Raw genomic sequence first — 24,426 nt, 5'->3', positions numbered from 1 at the left:
AACAGAGGGTGCTACTCTTTGCTTTCAAAATACCTTTTGTTTATACTTCTTCATTTCCAGAAATGGTTCACTTTTTCCAAAAATTGATGATAAGAATCGTATATGATTGTTGGCATCCTTCAGAGTGCTTATTTACTTATTCCTTGTAAATAAGCTTGTTTATTATTTACTTGTTTAATATTCAGATATTTGAACCTAGCGGTTCTCAACCCAGGTTGCATGTGAGACCCATGAGGCTTTTAAAAAGCCTGGTCCCTTCTTCCAGGGACAGATTCAATTAGTCTGTGAAGGATTCTTCAATACGTATTTTCCAACATTTCTCTAGTTGATTCTAATTTGTAGTTAGGATTGCAAACCATGACCCTAGCCCCACTCCAGACTCACAGACTCAGAAGTTCCAGCACAGGAACCTCTGACTGAATCTGTATGGCCGATTACTACCTGCAATACTTGTGGTCAGTAACTGGGCTTCCTAACTCCAGTTCTTTTCATTCTTTACAGTGCTGCTAAATAAAGAAAATGTGGGCAGATCCACATGCTCCATTTTACTCCTGCACACTCACTGACTTTTCCCTTTTACTTACCTGATTTGCTGCTTTCAGAGGTTGTGGCTAAGGCTCCAGGGCTGGCAGTGGTGGAGCCTGCAGAAACTCCTGTACTTCCTGAAACCAAGACAGGAGCAGGTATGCATGTTATTACTTCTGTTACTATGACTACTTGGAAGTTTCCAGAAAAAGGAAGTGAAATAAACTATCCCTCCAACTTTCCTCAGCCCTGCATTCTAATACTAGTTCTAGCCTGAATTTACAGAGCATCACTTAGTGTGGGAGGTATGGTTGGGAGCTTCTGAGACATTATGTCCAGCCTGGTCGATCTTACCAGAAACTGTGGCTCCAGGGCCTGCTTCTCCAGGGGTACTGCCACCTCTGACTGCAGGGGTTACTCCAGATACCCCCGGTGTGCCTAATTTTTTATCATGGAAAAAAACAATGTCTGCTAAGAAAGTTAAATCCTTATAAAAGTGACCTACAATATACATTTTTTTCCTTTAAAAAATGAATCTATCTCATAAATATCATAAGTTCTTGTTCAAGGTAAATCAGATAAATCAGGAAACTCTGATATTGTACTGCTTATAATAAAGGAGTCTTTCTTCCTAAAATATAGTAATCATGCAGATAATTCATTGTTCAACACTGAATAGTTCAGCATTGAATTATCTTGTCTCTTCTTACTAGAATTGCCTTATGCTCCAGCATGCATCTTTTATTTGCTTGATTAACTCCTGCCTGTCTTAGTCTTTATCATCTACATCTGTAGGAATATTTATTCCTTCCTCTCCAAAGTGAAGTAGAGTGAGAACAAATATATGTCCCTATTCTTTTCCTGTATCCCACAAAGAATCTATCACAGTATGAGGTATACAGCATATACTTGTTGGTATAGTTCTGATCTTCTGGACACACAGCCTTACATAATGTTTGGATTCCCCAAGAAACCTTGTTTCTGACTAAATTTTGAGCAGAAAGCTCACATGTCTACAGGACAGCATCATGATGGTTTTGCTCTTCCAGTACCTGCTCTCTCAGATGTATTTTCACCAGCAGCTCCAGTGGTGGCTGCATCCACTCCTCCAGTTGTTCCTACTTGGAAGAATAATGGTGCTTAATGTGTATGGATAGTTAGCAAAAAAAATTATTTCAGGATATTCACAGTTTCATGTCATTTTCCTATTGTCCTTGGTTTTCTTAATCTCATTATCGTATTCTGGGGTCTTGGCAAAGCTTGTGTTGGACCCCAATCACAGCCCCCAAAAGGGTCTCTGTCTTGCCTGCTGGGTTCCCAGGGCTGGTGGCCCCAGTGCCTGATGCTCCAGGTGTGCTTCCCCTGCCTGCTCCTGTGGTTGTGCCCATGGATCCTCCAGTCGTACCTGACAAACACAGTAGCAGTAATTTCAACATATGGTACTTCTGAAGGAAAAGACTGGGAGATTCAAGTCAAATTTCAAGCTTCTTGAGCAGCTTGCATGTTTTGCTTATGCCCATTTATCAGGCGCTAAAGCATGTTTTGACTACACCCATTTAACACGATCTAAAGCACGTGTCCTGACTTGCCTGATTGTCCTGGGCTTGTAGCTCCTTTGCTTGGTTCCCTGGGTGTGTTGCCCTCCTCTCCTCTCCTTGTTAGGGCAGGAGGGCCTCTGGTTACTTTTGATTTTAAAAAAATATACATTTTTAAAAATTCCCTGGCTGGGCGCAGTGGCTCACACCTGTAATCCCAGCACTTTTGGAGGCAGAGGTGGGTGGCTCACCTGAGGTCAGAGTTCAAGACCAGCCTGGCGAACCCTGTCTCTACTAAAAATACAAAAATTAACCGGGCCTGGTGGTGGGTGCCTGTACTCGGGAGGCTGAAGCAGGAAAATCGCTTGAACCAGGGAGGCAGAGGTTGCAGTGAGCCGAGATCGCACCACTACACTCCAGCCTGGGCAACAAGAATGAAACTCCATCTCAAAAAAAAAAAAAAAAAAAAAAAAAAAAAAAAAAAAAAAAGTGCCCTACACATAAACCAACTCATTTACTCTTATAAAATTCCTCTGAAACAGGTCATAATATTATTCTTATTTATTACATGTGATTAAATGATTTGCTCCAGGTCACCAAATTGGTCGACAGCAGATCCAGGAGCCAGATTCAAGCAGTCTAGCTACAGTTAATACTCTAAACCTGTGTTTCTCAAACAATCTGTAGCAAAAGATCAATTTTGCAAAATTTCCAATCTGTGCTAGATGGATACTTTGAAAAAGGCCATAAAATAGAGAAATGAAATTTTTAAAAGTAAAACCATATGAAACACAAGTCTTTATTTAATAGACATAAAAATCGTCCTGTAAAATTGCTATGTTTTTAAATGCTTAGTCTCTGTTTCAGTTCTTATTACATCAAAAACTGGTAACAGTCTGGCTTGTATTCATCTGTCGACCGAACTTTGAGTAGCCCTGCCCAAAATCCTTATACATACTGCCTCATAACCAAAAGAGATAGCTGATTGACTTATCATTATTATCCAAGTAATTTTGAGGCAGGTTTTAAGAAATGTAAACAAATGGTCATCACTCTAAAATTTAAGTTTACTGACCTAATTGGAATGAACCAGTTTCTTAATTTGTGCTAGTGTACATTGATTATATCCTTTAAACCATTAATTGTTATGTAAACTATATCTTATTCCAAAAAGTGTTTAAGTTATAATGTTTAAGTCAAGAAAATTGCTAAAGTAAATGTAGAAAAAATAAAATTAGGCCATGGATTAGTTTGCAAGCGCATAAAGAGAAATAGTTCCATGTATACACTAAAGAAATGGCTTTTAACCCATCTATGTATGTAAAGAAGTTTTGATTTATATTAAAAGCAATCAGAACAACTGAAGAATTGTAAGTAGTGGAGTGACATGATGATAGTTGAGATTTTGGACGTCCATTTTTCATGGTATTGACTGCAGCGTAGATTGGGAGGGAAGTGAGGAAGGAGTGGAAATGTTAGAGCAGTAGTTTTCCACTTTGATGAGCATCTGTTGCATGGGCTTGTTAGTAAAGTGTTTGCTGGGCTCCACTCCAATAGCTTCTGATTTTAGGCAGGTGGGCCCAGATATTTTCATTTCTAATGAGTTCCCAGAAGATGCTGATGCTGCTGGTCCAGAAACCACACTTTAAACACCATCATTGTGTTGGAGGAAGGTGAGCAAGGTGGAGGCTAGGTGGAAAATGTTTAACACCTGAACAAAAGCAGAGACAAACTGATGCAGAGAAGAAACTTAAGAAATACTTAAAATTAGTAGCTGATTGCATGATGGACAGGGGTGAATTTTGGCTTTTTTGTTTTCTATCCAAATTACCTCTGCTTAAGGAAACCAATAATATTTTATTCATGAAACCAACAGTAGTTAAAATTCAGTCAATGATGTGTACGGCAAGCATATCCTCATTGGCTTTTGTTGGATCTAGGTTTTTATACACACACAGAGCTGTGGAGCTAGCTATTCCACACCAGACAGGATTCTGTGTTCTAAACCTGCCTCTTCTAGCTTGGAGACCTTTTATTATTTTCTCACCTACTGCGAATAACAACAGATAACTACCATGGTGTAATTGTTGATTAAATTACATACTACATATTTGAAGACAATTCAGAAATCTTCCTGTGCCACAGAAACATATCATTAGTATTTTATTAAATATTAATCATTGAATTTTTCTCCAGGGTCATTTAGCTGACTTCAATAGCTTTGACATTTGGCCCTGTTATATAATGTTGTACTCAGGGTAAAGTTGTTGCCAAGTTGAAACAGAGGATTCCTAGTAGAAATATGCTGTGGAAGAGATAGTATTTGACTCATTTATTTGTCTCACCTGTTCTGAAGTCACTTAAATTTCCATGTTCAGCTCCTGTGGTTATACCTGGTAACACTCCAGTTGTCCCTGATAAATGTAAAGAAAAAACAAACATCTGGCTAAAAAAAAAAAAAAAAATGCATAGGTGCCACCAACTGTCAAGGTCATCAGCACATATAACTGTAACATGATATACTTTAAGGAAGCAACTTGTGAAAAGACTAAAGATATGACATTTCAATTACATGTAAGGAATAATCACCTAACTCTAATACTTTTATTTTGCAAAATATTGTCCTGAGTAGCATCTCCTAAAATGAATTGCTTAGCTGAGGCTGGTATACTTTGTTCTGAATTTAATTTACCTGCCATGCCTGCAGCACCAGTGATGGTGGGGCTCACTACTCCTGTCGTGCCTGCATTTCCAGATGTTGAGATGATGGGAACTGAAGTTTCAGTAATGCCTGAGAAAAACATAAAATTAACTTCTCATCTAAATTCTATCAGGACTTTATTACCACAGAGTGAGTTAACTGTTTTACCAATTTTACTATAGAAAATAGAATCAATAAAGCCAGTGACTTTCTGCCTAGAGTTCCCTAAGAATTTCTTTTAATATCATTGCCTTTTTTTCTTTTTTACAAATACAGCTTTCTGCATCTTGAACTGAGTCACACTAGGTCTTCATACATTTTTCTAAATAACTGTTTTAAAATAAGCAGAACCCACAGCCACTGTGGAGAACAGTCTGGAGGTTCCTCAAAAAACTAAAAATTGAGCTACCATATGATCCAGCAATCCCACAGCTGAGCGTACACCCAAAAGAAAGAAAATCAGTGTACCAAAGAGATATCTGCACTCCTACATTTGTGACAGCACTGTTTACAATAGTTAAGATCTGGAAGTAACCTAAGTGTCCAGCAACAGATGATTGGATAAACAATATACGAAATGGAGTACTATTCAGCCATAAAAAAGAATGGGATCCAGTCATTTGCAACAACATAGATGGAATGGGAGATCATTATGTTAAGTGAAATAAACCAGGCACAGAAAGACAAACATCACATGTTCTTACTTTGTGGGATCTAGAAAAATCAAATCCATTGAACTCATGAACACAGAATGTAGAAGGATGGTTATCAGAGCTAGGAAGGGTAGTGGGGGAGAGGGAGAGTTGGGGATGGTTAATGGGTATAAAAAAATTAAAAGAATGAATAAGACCTATTTGATAGCACAGTAGGGTGACTATAGCCAATAATAATTATATATTTTAAAATAAGGAACATAATTGGATTATTTAGAACACAAAGGGTAAATGCTTGAGGAGATAGATACCTCATTCTCCATGATGTGCTTATTTCACACGACATGCCTGTATCAAAATATCCTATGTATACTATATATGTATATATCTACTATGTATCCACATTTTTAAAAATAATTTTTAAAATTTAAAAATAAAATAAGCAGATCCTTATGCCCTCATCACTGTTGCCTGGGGCTGATAATAACAATAAAGAAACACTATCATGAAAGAGTTAATTGCTACTTTTAGGCTTAGAACAGCTAAGAGAGTAACATATGTTATTAGATGTGCACATGTTTAAACTTAAAACATCTAAGAGAGTAACATATGTTATTACATGTGCAACCCATATTCTTTAAAAAAAAATAAAGATATTTACTACTGTTGCAGATGCTATGTTAATAGTTAATGATAAAGAAGAAAATCAAACTAGAAACCATGTTTCTATAGCCAGTCAATATAAACTGATCGAAAACAAGTAAAATTCAAGGTTTTTAAGAACAATTTAAAACCAGTGGTAAAAGCCTACTAAACTGCTTGTTTGAAATATTTTTTCTAAAGCCAAATTGTCCTATAAATTCTTTCTTAAAACCCAAGGTGACTAATAATTTATACTATTGGATATTTTTATTTAACATATAAAACCAGGAATTAATATACTGACCTGTAGTAAAAGGTTCGATGAGAGGACCTAGAGTTGTTCCTAAAAAGGAAAACAGAAATGTGAATTTTTCCAACCTCAAGGAAAAAATACTAGAGAGATTGTTCTGCTGTTGTGTAGTTTTCAATATAGAGTAATTTGTAATATATTTAGTGTTTAGAGTTAATAATAAATTTGTATTTCATTTTCAAAATAGTGACATACATGATATACTTTCCAATGTATACATACACACACATACACATATGCTGAATTCTACTAAATAAAAAGTAAATTGAATGTATATCAACAATGGAAATAAATTCTCTGTTAAGCAGAGGCTGATTTTGCAGTTTATGGTTTCTTCAACATTTCTCAGCTTCTGGTTGTCTGCAGCTTGGATATTTTTATATTGAGTAACACTTAGTCTATAAGGGCTTGGAAGGAAAAGGAGAAATATTTTTTAAGATTTATGTTTATGATTTGATATAGCAGGTTTATAAAAATAAATTTGAATTTACCCTAAACAGCTGTTGTGGATTATCAGTGAACTCCTGAAGGAAGAGGCCGTGTTTTACCTTTGTATTCCCAATGCCTGCCCATTGCCAGGGATGTGATAAAAGCTCATCAAATGTTTATTAAGGGCCTGTGCACTTAAAAATAAGCCTTTATTAATTTGAGGTTTTCATAAATAATAAAGAGTCAGGTATTTTCACTATTTCAATGTTAATTTTCATTGAAAATTCATGGAAATCCATTGCTTACTTTATGTAAACAATACCATTTTGCAATTTTACAGTGTTTTGGAACTTCAAAAAAAGAAGGACAGAAACAAACTTCTCACACAATCTATTTGATCCTCACTCCTCATCCAGCTACACTGGCCTTTCTATCTTTTCTACCTGCTGTTTGCAGTTCTCTGTACATGGAACATGGTTCTTTCCTCCTCTTCTCCTAGTTGAGCTTTCATTGGTCAATCTCAACTCAATCATCTTTTCTTCAGTCTTTCCTGAGCTCCTTGACTGGATTAAATCCCTTCCCTCTCATCCCATGCCCTTTTAGGTACTCCATAGCTCTTGTGTTGATGTAAGTTTCCATTTGTTTTTGTAATTACTTAATTGATATCCATATTCCTGACTAGTCTGTAGGTTTTATAAAGGCAGAAACCACATCAATTTTATTCACTTTAGTATCTCCAGGGTCTGTAAGAGTGTCTAGCACATAATAAGAGCTTGATAAGTATTTGTTCATAGACTGAATGAATGAATGGAGTAAAAATATTTTACCCATTTTTCATATAAAGAATGGGGCTCAGAAAAGTTGAGTGATTTTTTTCAAAATCACACTGCTGGGTGGTGACAAAACTGGGACTCAAATGTAAGTCACCCAGTAACTAGGACTGTGACCCATACTGTTTTTTATGTTATTGCGCCTGTATGTATAACACATCATCTCTTGCATTTTTCAAGTTTTCTTAATTACTTATTCATCATGTTAATGGAAATATTAAAAAACTAGACTAGAAATTATAGAACACAATATCAAGTAAACAATAAAATATCCTGTCTCCCCAAATTACTCTATAGAATGTATATTTAAATAAGTATGGTAAGTAGTTTAAGAGAAAGTTTTTGTGACAGTTCTCAAGAGTTGGCAAGGTTTAGTTGAGAAGAATTTTCAAAATCGGTATCACACAGACTCCACCAACTGACCAATTCAGATCTTGATATCTTTTCTCACTAATGAGGACAATAGTTGGACATCTGAATCAAAATCTCTTGCTGATCTAATTGTAAGAATAGCATAGAAAGACTGTTATGCCATGCCATGATCCACAGAGACTATCAAGATTAGAATGATGTGGAAGAATAGATAGACCCTGATATTCCCAAAGATTTTGGTGCAGATTCCATTTCCCAGTATTGATTTAACCTTTATGGAATTCCAGTGATCCAATTTGAGCACTTTCAAACTGAAGACAATTACATTTAATTAAAAGCAGCATTATCATATGGAATAAAATCAAATCTCCAATATTTACACATCTAAATAAATATGCTCTAATCAACATGGATTCAAGAACATAGTTGCACACCATAGGTGGTAGTGTGCTGATCATCACTAATTTTACCATACGCACAAGAGAACTTATTTATAGGCTTTTCCTTATAATTGATGTTGTTGAGATGGCAACATGCTCATGTGCATCTCGAGGACCGGTCTTTAATCAGGGTCATAGAGTTATCTAAACTAGGCACAGATTGGAGTGCATACCAGTCAGGCTACTATGATATAGCTCCCTTTTCCCATGAATGAATTTCAGAAGATGTAAGTCTGAAATTATTGACACAGCAATAAAAGTAGGAATAAGACTTTACTGACAGGAATACATGAGAACTCACTTTTTTTCTGGGTTTAATTACCAAAACTGATAGAGACAGCGTTCCCGTTCTCATTAATTTTTACATCCATAACCATTACAGTTTCAACTGACTTTTCCATTACTTGCAAATGAACATACATGCTGGAAGTACTTGATACTGTCAATTATATGCATCAGCTTCTTTGTGGACAAGACATAAATAGTAACAGGAGGAGCTGCATTTACCAAAACACTAAAAGCTCTGCATGCCCACATGGTAGTATGATAGTCCACTCTAAGAAGTTTTCCAAGTGGCTTTGTCCACTTGTGTTTCACCTCGCTATAAACTTAATATAAAGTCTTTTAATTAATTTTCTAGCTACCACTAAGTTTTTAAATTACTTCTAGGAATCATTTTAATTTTTATAAGGAAAAAATATTTTGGCATTTTTTCAATGAATTTTATTTTACTTAAAATACGTGTCTGAAATATAAGCTTCAGGAGTATCCACAACATTTCCCCTTATAAACAACAAATTCAGTACTGCAGAGTCTACAGCTTTTGCAAAACATCTTATTCTGAAAAAATTTAAAAATTCATAAAATTGGTTTTAATTCAGGAAGCAGTATGTGTCTGATTAGTAACTGAAAAAGTATTAAACTCATTCACCTAGTTAATTATTCCTTATAAAATTCACCAATAATAAAGTTGCCTTTACTGAATACTTACTATGTATTACACTAAGCTGCACTATCACATTTGCTGTTTTCTCAAATCTTTCCATGTAGAGATTATTATTAGTTCCCACTTCACAGATGAGAACACTAAACCTCAGCCTGCTTGAGGGACTTAAAACAGGGTCAAACTTTAAGGGGAGGGATTCAAATTCTTATTTTTCTAATTCCACATTCCACTATACTCATCTACCTCCCTTTGCCTGATGCGATTATGTTTTTTTTATGATTGATGCTATTTTATAATAAGCACATTGTATAAACAAAATTTATATATAACTTACAGTGGTAACATTCTAAGATTTTAAAGTTTTCAGCAAATATGCATTTTAACAGATTATACTGTTGTGTAACAGAAACGCACTTTTAAATTATATGTCAGGATCCTACATATTCATTCAAAGAGGGGATTTTTTTGTTTTAATATAAACCTACTAAACAACCTATGATTTTAACATAAGTCCCAATTTGAAATCAGAATCTGTGATTACATGTTGCTACTTCAATAACTGATTTAAATTAAATTCAACTTCATCCTCTTCTTTAAACATGGAAACACAGGGGCATTAGGACTGGAGTCTAGAAAATATGTTCTGAATTTTAATTATCTCTGCAACTTATTAGCAAGTAACCTTGAATGTATAACTTAACCTCTTTGTGTTTCCATTTACTCATTTGTAAATAGGGGGAAATGATGGCACCACTTCAGGGAATTTTCTGTATCAAATCAGATAACATATGCCATATATGTAGAGTAGTGCTCAGTAAATATTAGCTCTGTATCAAGATCAGTCAATCTAAAGAGGAAAAGCCCCATAACGCATAATTTTTCTTCTAAAAATAGCATGTTTATTAGAACGGTTAGTTAGGCATGTCTCAGGGTATTTTAGCCCTTTGAAAGCATTCATTGTATGGAAAAGAAAATAGATACAGAAAGCATGTGGAGAAATTAAAGTTTGCATATTGCTTCCCTTTCACTTTAGAGTTTTCTGTAATGTTTTTCTAAACTCCTCAAAAGTTACCCTTTACTTCTATGCTATTTACCTCAACAAAAAAGTTAAGGTCTATTCAACAATGAAGTCATACTTTGTCTTCTATTCAGTACTTGATCAAAAGTACTTTATCCAGAGAACAAGTTAGTGGCAAAAACCTGCACTCCCTACCCCACTGCCCCACTGAGACTCTTTAAAATAAGTCTTATCTTTGTGTTCAATAATTATAGGTTTTTTTGTTAAAATGATTTATTTTAAGACAAAGCAAAATGTAAAAGTAGGATAGTTTTAACTAAGTTAATTTATCCCACTTATCATATTGGCTCTACTCAAAAGCACTAATATATTATCCAAAATGAAATGGGTTCCCATGTGTAAGAAACAAATCCTTTCATTTATTATAGATAGTTCATGGAGAGGCAATACATATTTGAAATGAAGTGTCTTCTTAGCTATATTATACGTTTTATAATATAATCTTTTACTTTTCAATCTCTATTTAAATACCTTTGGTTGATGCATACTATATTTTGAAAGAAACAAACAAAAAAAAAAACCCTTTGCTAGTGATGGTGTCCAAACACTTATTTTTTTTTCTTTTATTATTATTATTATTATTATTATACTTTAGGTTTTATGGTACATGTGCGCAATGTGCAGGTAAGTTACATATGTATACATGTGCCATGCTGGTGCGCTGCACCCACCAACTCGTCATCTAGCATTAGGTATATCTCCCAATGCTATCCCTCCCCACTCCCCCCACCCCACAACAGTCCCCGAAGTGTGATGTTCCCCTTCCTGTGTCCATGTGTTCTCATTGTTCAATTCCCACCTATGAGTGAGAATATGCGGTCCAAACACTTATTTTAAAATAAAACAAATATGGGATTCATTATTCTCATCACTGATCAAGTGAGGCTTACCACTAGAAATCTTAAGAACAAAAATCATTTTGTAGTTATGGATCCATCAAAATTTGTCAATTCCACTTTTACGCCAACATTGTCAGTAAACGAAATAGGATGCATCTTTCTTTCAAGCCTACAATTTGTGCAAGACAATTGCCTACAAAAGACCTTTATTTCTTTTAAAAAGAATTCTAAAAGCAAACAATTTAAACTGTTTTGTTTTCACAATGGCATAATGTTTATTGGATGAATTTAGAAAGAAAAAGAATGTAAAAAGAAAAAATAACTTGGTATCTCTTAAAGGAAATGTTTTATTCTTACATGAAAAACGAAAAATAATAGATGTGACTTTTTTTCCTTTGGAGCTCCAAAATAAAAATATCAGTAAACACCTATCTAGCACTTTCTGGGTTTCTTCTGATTACCATCCTCTCTTTATATAAATTATCATGATTCCTCAGTCAGAAGAAAATTGGCATGTCATCTCTTAATTGTTAAAATTCAGAACTATCACATTTTATTTTGAATAGTTTGTACTCAGTCCAAGCCCCTAGCACAAGTTGAAGTAGACTATTTATGATTTCCAGTTAATGAATCAACAAAGATGGCCAGCTGGTATGCTCCAAGCCCTCAAGTCACAGATTTTAAGGGAAACTAAGTTAATCATTATTTGAATGATTTCTAAATTCCCATCTGTATGGTATGATATGGTCATAGCCTCAGAAAAGATAAGAAACTAAGAATTACCTCTAATTCTTACCACTAATCATTATTTTTAATTGAAATTTGATACATTTAACTAAAATTTAATTAAAGTTTTGTATGCTTCAGTTTATCTGGGAAATTAGCACTTCCTAATCTGTTTCAGCAACAAGATAAGCTACACATACATTATTAATAAATGCTGGGAATATATTATTAATTTGATAATTTGATAATCAATGTATTCTGTACATTGGGATTACTTGATTAACTTTATTTGAAACACACTTTGTGGCACAATTGGAAAATTTTAATATGAGGGAAAAAATAAACATTTTTATAGTTCTTTGTCTCCTGATTTTAGAATGATATTGACTACAGTTTCTGGCTTTCAAGGATAACAAGGAAAAGAAAACCAATCCTGACTTCTCTCTAGATCATGCCAGAAAGTCCTTTTCCTTCTGATCCTTATAACCCTGAAAATGTTACTTAAGCTCTTTGCATTTCCTCACCTTTAAAATGATGAGGTGAGGAGGACTATGGAGAATAACAATCAGAGGATTAAGATTTAATGAGATACTGAATGAAAAATATTTAATATAATGACTAGAATGAGGTAAATCCTCAATAAAAGTCATTTTTAGCATATCTTTCAATAAAATACTAACATAGCATTTCGTTAATTATTAATATTATACTTACAGAGCATGAAATAGCTACCAGAATTTCAGGGAAATTAAATAAAACATTAGGATTCAGTAAGGCAAAGCACAAAAGTCATAAATAATGCCAAATGAATTCAGGGAAAAAATCACCCAGGTAATCTGTCCTATAATTCAACTCTGCATTTGATTTATAATTTTTAAAATGCTACCATGGATGATTGATAAGATTTTAATAGTGTTTTACAGTAAATGAGACAAAATATTATATCTAAAACTTAATCAGTTGCTTACAAAAACCCTGTCAGGGTAATCTACTCATGATCTTCTGTTTTCCATGGACAGTTTGCTTGCTACAGTACAAAGTGGTTGACAAAACTGAATATTACATTCAAAACTAGGTGTTTGAAATGAAAATATATATATATATATATATATATATATATATATAAGCTAGAAAAATCAAACCACTTTTAATAGCTTTAGGTAAGTATTGTGATATAGGATATAGATATCATCATCATGATACTGAAGAAATAGATGAAATTGTTATCTAAGATGCTTATGATTCACGCATATCTATGCAGTTCATCAAATCAAGGAAAAAATTATTTCTTTAAATGATCACAAGATTCAAAAGTTTTAATAGCTGATGAATGACTTTGACTAAAGAAGAGCTTAATAACTGAACCAAATTAATCATCTTAGAAACAGAACCAGGCTGAGAATTAGCGATTCAGTCCACTGCTTGTGACTGAGGGTAATATGTAGCTAGAAAATTACTCTGCGGTGTGTAAGCAATAATTCAAAAAACTATTGGGATGAAATTGTTATTGGTCTTGAGAAATGAATTTATGATTACAGACTGCAGAAGCACATTTTTGAAATGTGTCAGGCTTTCTGAGATTTACATTGAAAGAGCCAGTAATGCTTTGTGTTGCTAACGGTATCCAACGTAAGAGAAAGTTTGACAGGAAGTAGCATGTTGTTTTCGGTATTTTTAATAATATTGTGCACTGATGGCTGATGCTTTAAGATATACATATATATTTACTCCTTTATTATAAAATATATTGATTAAAAAATAACTCAGACAATACTAAGATTTAGAAAATGTTTTAAATTATAGTCATAATTCTATATCATGATATCAATTTATAATCCAATAATTGTCTTGGTTTTACACTATATCTTTGTATAGAAGATTAGCTCTAATGAGTGAAATGTATTAACTGTTGGATTTACCAGTATAACTAATATCTAATAAATAGTTTAGCCTTCACCAGAAATCCTTCGCTAAAATTCTAAACCTGAGTTCTAAATTTTCCACGGGGAAAAAGAAGAGTCATTCATTCACTCCGTAAATACTGAATGCAAACTATTCTGTACCTTGCCACTAGGTACAATTGGGAATACAAGGATGGCGAAGCATGGTCTGTGACTTGAAGGAACGTGTTCATTTAAGACTTGATAAATTAACAAATAACAAAGAAAGAGAAATAGTGCTAAGTTGGGGGTAAAGACCATAAGTATAGAAAAGTGAGTATGTGAAAAATAGTGCAGAGTTGGAAGGGAGAAATCTATGGATGATTTTCTCAAACACATAGGCTTTAGAAAGAAATGACATACATTATGCATGTGAATCTTCAATTGAGCAAAATTGACATCTTTTTAATTGTATAATTAATTAGTTTAAAGAAAAGAAGGTGACTACTATATATTAAAAACAACAATAACGTGTAGAGTCACAGTGCTAAATTGTCTGTTAGCCATTGTTTTCAAATACTTTTTTTCTCATATTTTCATTTTCATTAAAGACACTGAAACACACTCAATGAATTTTTAAATTTAGGTGAAAAGATAAAATAGCAAACTAAACTAGGGAAACTGTTTGGATGGTCCGAGGGAAAATTCATACCCAAATATTTTTAATGTGTAATCACACTGATGTTGATTCCAATATTTAAGTTGTTCAAGGTTTCAGATACAAACTTTTATTCAAAACTTTATTTGTCACTTATGGATTTTCTGATTTACCTACCTGTTGTTTCACTGCTTGATGTTGTAATCGCTGGAATGGATGCTGCTGAATTTGAGAAAACAATGGAAAAACTAAGTTTTATATGCAGGGGAAATTATACTCCCAAGAGCGTCTATGGTCATATGTAAAATGGATCAATTTGAAATGACTGTATCAGGCAAAAAAATCATCGTATAGGTGAATAGAAGCCCAAATATTAGTTTTAAAATTTATAGGCCCTGAGTAAAAGGTCAAAAAACCTTATCATTTGGTATAACGCTTTTTTCCCCCAAAAGCTTTCTCTACAAAATTCTTTTTTAAAAAAGAAATTTTGTCTATTTCTTCTAAAAATGTCATTGCAAAGATATAATACTGCAAAGGAAGGTTTGGGTGTTTTTAAAAATCCCCCATTGATTAAGTTATGGCTTAGAGGTTACAGCTTACCTGTGCCTGGGCTACTGGTAACCAGTGTAATTGCTATGCAAAGAAGAAGACAAATATTTGGAAATGTACATTAAACTGGTATTGAAAGATGAGGTTAGCCATATCTATTTAAACATGTTTCGAGATCTCCAGAATGCAAATAAATGATTAAATGTAACAGTTAAGTTCACTTATCGGATGTTTACACATTTCATTATACTTTTGTACTCCACTAGCTACTGTTTTAATGATAAAGCACCCAATTAAAGTTAAAATTTTCTTGATGTTAATAAAAGAAATTGTAAATTACTTTCAAGGAATTTAACATAGAATTTTCTGACATAGCCACTTCCTCTACATCAGTAGTATGTAGAATGTTCTTCTCAGGACAGACAACCTTTGAAAAGGGAAGATGTTCATTACTAATGTCACAATTACATACAGACCTCCTACTTGGCATGGGCCTTTAGCAAATACGTAAATGGAGAATGAAAAATTTGAAAAAAAGGCCATGATTCCTGAACTATAAATTATCTTTGCTGCTCACTTAGGAGCTATAAAAATAATTAGCACTTTTTAATTTATTTACCTGCTCCCGTGCTTAATATGGCGGTAGCTGTTGTAGTGGAAACTGTTTGGGAAACACAATATTTATGAAAATAAATTAATTGAATAATTTTTGCTGGGAAATAGAGTTAAAGAAACCAGTTGTCATAAACTAAAATTAAAATTTCTGAAACGTGTGCAGATGTTAAGTGACAAAATAATTTTTTATTTATATCAATACAAGTAACACCATATATTTATGTATGTCCACAAAAAATAACTATTTCCTGTTATTATCACTTAACCAAAATCTCACAGGAACTTTATAAGGTCTCTTTATGGGCCAATAATAACTTAAAGGAATGTGGTTCAGAACCCTGACATGTGATAACTTCACTTCAGATAAGTGACCAAAAATAACTAAAATTTAACTAGCATTTTACAGCAGGCTGTATAATTTTAAATCAATTGTCAAAGCCTAAGGTTTCCTATCTTCTGTACTATGTCTTAATTTATACTACCCACCTCCAAGTATCAATCAACAGGAAATAAAATCCCAATTTATATCACACAAGGCAGGAATATGTAAGTGTACTACAGCAACTCAAAGCGTACTTATATTGTCAAGAAATTAAATGTCCCAAAACTAACATCCAGCATCCTCTTGAGTAAACATAAATGTAATGCTCTGGGTGGGTGATGGTTCAAGCCTATAATCCCAATGCTTTGGAAGCAGTGAGCTATGATCGTGCCACTGCACTCTAGCCTGGGCAGCAGAACAAGACCATGTCTCTACAAAAATAAAAAATTATCCAGGCATGGCAGCACATGCCTATGGTTCAAGCTACTCGGGAGGTTGAGATGGGAGGAGCACATGAGCCTAGGCAATAGAGGCTGCAGTGCACTGTGATCGCACCATTGCATTCCAGCCTGGGCAACAAAGTGAGACTCTGCCTCAAAACAAGAAGGAAAGCAAGACAGGAAGCAAGAAAGCAGGCAAGGAAGGAAGGAGGGAGGGAGGGAGGAAAGAAGGAAGGAAGGAAGGAAAGAAGGCAGGAAGGAAATAATTTTTTATTTCTGTTTTCAAATCGTCCTCCAGCATGATGATGGTTTTAAAATATTTACTTCACAGAAGGCAACATTTACTTCTACTTCATCCACTTATTCAATTATTATCTAAAAATATCAAGCTTTGGATGATGATATTTAACTAATATGCAGAGTTAAAATATTAATGAATTAATAACATAAATATTAACTAATAATACCTATTGTATGTTTAATCATATTCCTAACTTAATTCATAGGAATATAATGAAATGATATTCTGACATATTTCTAGTAACTGTTCATTTTAATTTAAAATTTTTATATCAGCTGATTTACCATCATACCTTTTACTGGCACACATTCAAGTGAAACCATAAAGGATTAGCTATACAAAGAAATCAGAAATACAACATTTAAAATATAATGATGATTTTACCTGCAAATGTTGAATTGGTAGGAGCAGTTTCTGAAATAATCATACATTACTGTTATTGACAGGAATTTTTGTATCTTGAAAAAATTCTACAACTCAATTTGTCTATAAGTCATGTCTCTTTTTATTTTACTTCTTGCAATTCCTAATATAAAAAGGAGTAGCTCACATATTCTTTTGAAGGTTTTTGAGATTTATTTTTAAGATGTGCGTTGTGGCCAGGTGCGGTGGCTCATGCCCGTAATCCCAACACTTTGGGAGGCCAAGGCAGGTGGATCACCCGAGGTTAGAAGTTCGAGACCAGCCTGGCCAACAGTGAAACCCCATTTCTACTAAAAATATAAAAATTAGCCAGGTGTGGTGGCAGGTGCCTGTAATCCCAGCTACCCAGGAGGCTGAGGCAGAAGAATCACTTGAACCAGGGAGGCGGAGGTTGCAGTGAGAGATATGTGTTGCTCACCAACAATCCTTCAGTTATTTAATTCTTTCTATGTTGATTCTCATCTTCTATTCCTTCCCTTAATTAAATTGTTTTCACTGATGCCTCACTCCCTCAATTCCCAGAACCTACAGTTAGACAGGGGCACGTATGCAGTAGGTGCACCCCCTGAGTATCAGCCATGGCCCCATCTAACAGTTGTTCAGCATATCTTGGGAGCACTGGTTTCCAACAGCGACTCACCATGGACAATCACTCTGGGATGGAATTGTACCAGCCCCCGGAGGGAGAGCCTAATGCATTAAGTCCCTGCCCTTCTGGTGATTGGTCTATAAAAGATTCCCAGCCCCTCCTCTGATTTTTCCTAAATCAATTAGTGTAAAATTTAATGACTTACCACTGCACTCCAACTGCCCTGCAATACAGTAGCTGAAAGTTAAATTTAAAAAGAAAAAAAGAATGAATTGGAAAATTTGACTCTTAATCGCATACAGCTCACAAATTTAAAACAACAACTTGTCTGATTGAAAACAAACAAAACCAAATGGAAGTAAATATTTGTTTCCCCAAAAGAATACTATTGATTCGAATTGCTTGTTTTTCCAGGTGCTGCTATACCCAGTCGTTTCACTGAGGAGCTCTGGGCACCTGAAGAAATGGTGTGCAGGTGACCCTTAAAGGTAGTTCTTACATAGTCAATTTCAAACACGATGTTATTTGATGGCCGTGGTGACCTACTATGACCCCGTCAATTTGCTTCCATGTAAATGTTTGAAAGCCTGTGAACACAATCTTACATTTATAGAATTAAAACTCTTTTCCCCTAAAACTACACAATGACATTTTCTGTCCTGTGTTCTGCATTATTAAGTACAAGATTACACAAACCATTTGTTGACATGTGAATTGTCTGAAAATAAAAATAACTAACATAACTGATATAAAGTGAAGCTAAAGCTGGCCTTCTCATTTAGAAATGGCAGGATCAAAAATTATAGATATATACATGTATACATAACATATATATTATTAACATAATATATTCATACACATATTTGGTTTTTCTCCTAAATGAAAAGGCAAAAGTCAAAATTGCTCATTGAAAAGTTAGTAGAGAATATACCATGTTTTTCCACAATTATCTTCAATCACTCCCCCTGCTGGTATGACATCATTATAGAAACAGCTGCACTCAGATAAACTGACACATTTCATGGTGTTCTCATCCAGGTAAGGAGCACTCTCTGGGCACTTAGCATAACAACCTGTGTGTAAAAATACTCACAGTTCATCTCTATCTACTGAAACTCATTATACTGTATATTATATATTTGTAAAATTACTTAAATGATGCCATGAAGTGAAGTAGATAATAGCAAAACAACATCACACTCATAATGAAAATATACAAATAAAACAAGGTTCAGATCTTCTTGCAGTGAAACATCAAACTAAGAACTTACAGATTTTGGTTGATTTATTTTTTTTCTAAAATGATTCTTAAAGTAATTTTAAATGATTTGCTACTTTCATAATTTGTGTGATGCTGTAACATAAAACAGACTCTGGTAAATACACATCTTGAAATGTGAATGCCAGTTTCAAATATCTGTCTTTGCAACAGTAGGTAAAGATACAGAAGTCATAGCAAAATAGGCTAAAAATACGCCAAAGGATTTAACACAGACTTTTGGAAAAGTATCATGTTATCCTGTTTTCTTGCCCGTTCTTTGTTTCTCTCTAAAATATATAATGCTAAGAATAAAATGCTGATTAAGTGTGAGATACAGTTAACTATTACAGTAATTATACTACTCAAGCAAGACTATACTCTATGTTGCATTCTGAAACTGCATTCACACTAAACAACACTGTCTAATCAAAGATATAAAGAGTGACAATAGGATCAGAGTGCTGTCCCCCATCCCCCACTAAGCTTATGTTTAGAAAAAGTGTTTCTAATGTAGAAACATTAATGTCATAATAAAGATAACTATTCATTAAATTACAAAATGTTAGACACAAAATTGGGAGAAACAATCCTTTCCAGTTAAGATGAATATCATTTGCACTACTTTATGGATATTCTTAAAGTATGTCTTACCTTCTAAAAGTGAAGAAAATTTCTGGCCAATGAGCTGATCTTTGCATGTTTTTGCAGTCACTGTGCCACAAGGTTCATAATGCCATCTGCATTCCCCAGGCGCGTTGTAGTAATCACAGTAGACAGCTGTAATTGAATTTTATTAAATTACTTTCATTCATTATATGACAATTTTCACCTTTCATTTTCCAAAGCATTTTAACAAGGGATTTGGGATGATATTAATAATAAACATATCTAAAGTATATCAGGTCTTATCAAGTTCCTTTGGCTTTATCTAAACTGTCATATAAGTGAAAACAGATCACAAGAGGGGAAGGCATATAAACTCAAAATAGCACTTTGTTTTGCCATCTCACAGTCAGATTAGTTTGAGATTAAAAAAGTAAACATTAATTTTATCATTTGGAGATATTTTAGGTCATAGGCTAGATTCACAGTTTCAATTTCAGCTTTAAATTGGAAAACTAAATCCTAGACAATTAAGCTCTTTAATATGTAAATAATAGTTCCTAAATGAAGTAACTAAAGATGTCAATATAATTTAATCCTGTGCATAAAAAACTGAATAAAATGAGGGTTCTATTTTAACCTTCTTATATTTTCTCTCATAATACTTAGAAGGAAAAGAGCTGACTCATTTCTATTAAAGTTATTACATTCCATATGTATCGAGATTCAGTCTATACTCAATTTTCAGTTCTTCTTCAATAGGGCTCTATGAAAGTTTTCAAGGAAATGTGTGAGCACTTTAAGCAAAAGTAATATATTCGGTAAATATTGAAAGATATATAAATATACCAAGATAGGTAAACAGTTCATCATCTAAGTATGAATGAGAAATATTCTTCATCAGTATTCATTATTCCCCCTGTGAAAATATGAATTTTTAAACTAAAATTGAACTTGAAGCGCTGGGCCAGGTGCTTTATTTTTTAAGTTAGGTATTTTTGCACATCATAAACAAAAATATTAACATGTTTCTAGGTACACAAACATGTTTTATAGAAAATATGAGAGGAAGATTGAGGGTCTAACAAAACACTTCTATCTAATTACGTTTTGAAAGAACAACAACATATGGACTTCACTTACGACACAGATTTGGTTTTCTCCATGAGACACAGACTCCAACTGCACTACACGCCTCTGCGTACATAGCCACAGCAGTGCAGAATCCCAGGTACTTCCCCTCCATGTCACATGCACAGGCTTCTTCAATGCACGCATCGTAATAAGCACTGGGGTCAACCTAGGCAGAGCATAGCACATGAGTCTCTGGGAGGAAACCCTGTGTAAGTCACTGCTTTCAGAACAATGCTACCTTGTTGTGGCAGTCTCTGAAGGTGCTGTCTCTGAGGATCTCACATTTCCGCACAGCCCAGGCTTTACAGTATGGGTTTGAATCACATGGGAAAGTCTGAGCCACTGTATCTGAACATTCTTGGCTTGTTTTCCAACTATTCCCAAATTCCAGTGCTCCAGAAGCTGCTGAAGAGTATCTTGTTGTGAAATCATCCTTGAGATCACCATTGTTATTTCCACAAAGACCACACACTTTGCCCTGTATTGATCAGAAAGGGAAATTTAAAAATTAGTTGTACTAGGGACATTGAGATAGATAGACAAACAGATAGATGATAGATGAACAGATAGATATCATGATTATGTATGTTGGAGCATGAATCTATGTAAAATTCCAATTTTCATGGATAAGATTCCAGAACTTGTGGATAAGATTATTCTCCCATTTAAGATACCCCATGTCACAAAATGATCTAGTATCACGCAGAATAAATGTCTAAAGAACCAAAACAGGTATGTCTGCTAGTTTCAAATTACACATAAGACTACTTTGGCTTCTTAAAATATTTACTCCAAGGAACAAATTTAATTCAAAATACATCAACTACTTGAAAATCACATCATGTGATAATCTCAAGAAACCAAATACGGTTAAGCTACAGTGCCTCAGGTTATTGCATTTACTTTTTAACCAGATTTTATTATCTTTGATTACATTTCATATTTCATAATAAGGTTGAAGAAAGGTGGAGGGCTTGTTACTCTAACAGAGACCCTGCCATTCCCCTACACTCTGCTTATGAATACCCTTCTTTAATTTTAGTAACAGAAGTGATTTTGCTTCCCCATTATTCACTTGTTAGCGATATACATACATTCCAGTTTGGATCCAGAATAACAGACAGTCTTGTACTTTTGTCCCAAATCACGATTATTCCATTTTGAAATTTCAGAATTAAGTACAGGCCAACAGTATGTATGGAGTATGCATTTGCATTGAGTTCACATTTCTTACTTTCTGTAGATTTGACTGCTGTTACTTTACCGTCTTGCAAGACAACATTCTGATCCTGTAAATTCAGACAGATTTACAATAACAGTTTTATTTGGCTGCTCACAATGTGAGAGGAAAAAATAAAGAACATAGTACTGTACCTGAAAAGAAACTATGATTTTTCTTGAGCACGTTAGCCCATCTTCACAGCATGGAACACTCTCCGTTAAAATACGAAATGTGCCATTTTCATGACCACAATAATCCTTTAAAATAAAAATTATAATAGTTTGTGAATATTAGAGACACAGGACTCAACTACAGTATTTGTGTCAGACAAATATTCTTAGAGAAAATATTTTCCCTAAACTCAATAAATCACCATATGTTGTGTTATGGAATTTCCAAAAAAACAATAGTTTAACATATTTACAGATAGTTAGCCTTGACTAAGTCCACTCTAGCTAACTTGTTTTGACTCAGTTATTTTCCCATTACTTCTGCACAAGTTCAGAATTATTCTATAAACATGTAAGTCTTTAAAGTATATATGTTTGTAATCATAGATTTATTTCTAGACTCTACAAATAGCTAGATAAATTTGGCCTTATTTCCTCAAAGACTTATATGAAACTTGATATTCAAAACTAATGAATAAATACAATACAATCCAAATTTTACCCCTTAAATGTTAGTTAGGAAGCTTGCAGTTTAACAAGATGAACTCTGGAATGTATGTAACAAGCATGAACTCTGTAATCAGACAGGTCTGGGTTTACTATGACATTTTCTATTTGGTAGCTTAAGTTGCTTAACCTCTCTAAACTTCAATTTCTTCATCTGCATCATAGGAATAATAATATCAGTCTTGTCATATTATAATTATTAAATGCAATGAAATATATAAATTTGCTTGGCAAAGAAGCACTCATAAATGGTAGTCATAATTTTTGCTGCCAGTGCTGTTGTTAGAACAATCATATCTAGCGTTTATTTATTGAGCACTAGTATGTCCTCCAGTGTGTGCTCTAGTGTGGTTTCAAGTAGGGGCTACTTTCATGCCCATTTTGTAAATACAGAAGCTGAGACACTGAAAGGTTAAGGAATGTTCCCAAAGACATGCATCTGATAAAAGATGGAGCCAGTATAGAAATGTAGTCCTAGCCTCCAGAGCCAGCAGCACACAATATAACATTTCACTGCCTTCTGGAAACATATAAGGGAACTTTTAAAAATATTTCCCATTTTGAAAATAAAATTATTTGGAACTAATCTACAAATGAATAATTAAGAAGTATAGAAACATTTTAATAAGACATACTCATAATTACCTCAAGAAATGAATACTGGCAGAGACCGTCAAAACTGTAACTCTTCCCATCAAAAGTTCTAACATGACCTTCCCCATAGATGTGGCAGATGGTTTGACATTCATTTTGGGTACAACTCCAAGACCCTTTAATGCAGGTACTAAAACGAAAAAATGAGAGAGTGTAGTGATTATATTATGTCAGGATTCATACACTAATATTGCTTTTGTAAAGAAGCACAAAATTATGTTTCATATTGATTTAAATTTTGGAGTTGTCTTTATTATAAAGTAGGATGTTCAATATATACAATGCTACATAAAGTTCTGTTTTAAACATAGCATTTTGGCCAGGCACGGTGGCTCACGCCTGTAATCCCAGCACTTTGGGAGGCCGAGGCAGGAGGATCACAAGGTCAGGAGATCAAGACCATCCTAGCTAACACGGTGAAACCCCGTCTCTACCAAAAATACAAAAAATTAGCCGGGCATGGTGGCGAGTGCCTGTAGTCCTTGCTACTGGGGAGGCTGAGGCAGGAGACTGGCGTGAACCCGGGAGGCATAGCTTGCAGTGAGCCAAGATGGCACCACTGCACTCCTGCCTGGGTGACAGTGCAAGACTCCGTCTCAAAATAAATAAATAAATAAAATAGCATTTTTTTCTAACTATATTTGGTCATTTTTTTCACATATCCCAAAGTGTGACTTCTTCTTTCCTATGAAAATAAGAACAGACAGCATATTTTCTAATATCCAAAAGAAATAAAATAAGAATCCGTTATTAAGCACCATTCATTGCAGCCAACAGAAGTGACACTTCCTTCATCATATTCTCGTCCACCAAAAGAGCATGGACAGTCATCAGGAAAGACACATATCCCTTTAGAATTTTGAACCATTCCTTCTGGACAAAAGCACCCACGTTTGCAAGGCAAGTTCTCCTACAAGAATAAATATAAAATATACACCATGAGGCACCATTCTAATCATGTCATATTATCAGCATTAATTTAAATGCTTAAATATACCAAGTATATATTTGGAGTCAATCTTTGACAACTGAAAATAACACGCAAAAAGAGCATGACCTTCTAATTATTTTT

At 34.2% G+C, this 24,426-nt stretch overlaps 1 protein-coding gene across 1 annotated transcript in view; it reads right to left on the bottom strand.

Moving 5' to 3' along the window:
• MUC19 (mucin 19, oligomeric) overlaps positions 1-24,426 on the bottom strand; it is a 188,895-nt gene that overhangs the window by 113,377 nt on the left and 51,092 nt on the right. Inside the window, 18 exon segments of the mRNA XM_054445211.1 lie at positions 585-662; positions 880-963; positions 1,578-1,643; positions 4,753-4,851; positions 6,361-6,399; positions 14,742-14,786; positions 15,165-15,197; positions 15,733-15,774; positions 17,176-17,205; positions 18,009-18,040; positions 18,735-18,876; positions 19,716-19,841; positions 20,811-20,967; positions 21,040-21,279; positions 21,896-22,090; positions 22,176-22,280; positions 23,346-23,484; positions 24,113-24,264. Coding sequence (XP_054301186.1) covers positions 585-662; positions 880-963; positions 1,578-1,643; positions 4,753-4,851; positions 6,361-6,399; positions 14,742-14,786; positions 15,165-15,197; positions 15,733-15,774; positions 17,176-17,205; positions 18,009-18,040; positions 18,735-18,876; positions 19,716-19,841; positions 20,811-20,967; positions 21,040-21,279; positions 21,896-22,090; positions 22,176-22,280; positions 23,346-23,484; positions 24,113-24,264 — 1,804 coding nt within the window.

The sequence above is a fragment of the Pongo pygmaeus genome, chromosome 10 (assembly GCF_028885625.2).
Source record: "Pongo pygmaeus isolate AG05252 chromosome 10, NHGRI_mPonPyg2-v2.0_pri, whole genome shotgun sequence".
Lineage (NCBI taxonomy): Eukaryota > Metazoa > Chordata > Mammalia > Primates > Hominidae > Pongo > Pongo pygmaeus.
Note: the sequence above shows the minus strand (reverse complement) of the source record. Positions and strands in the feature narration are given on the sequence as shown.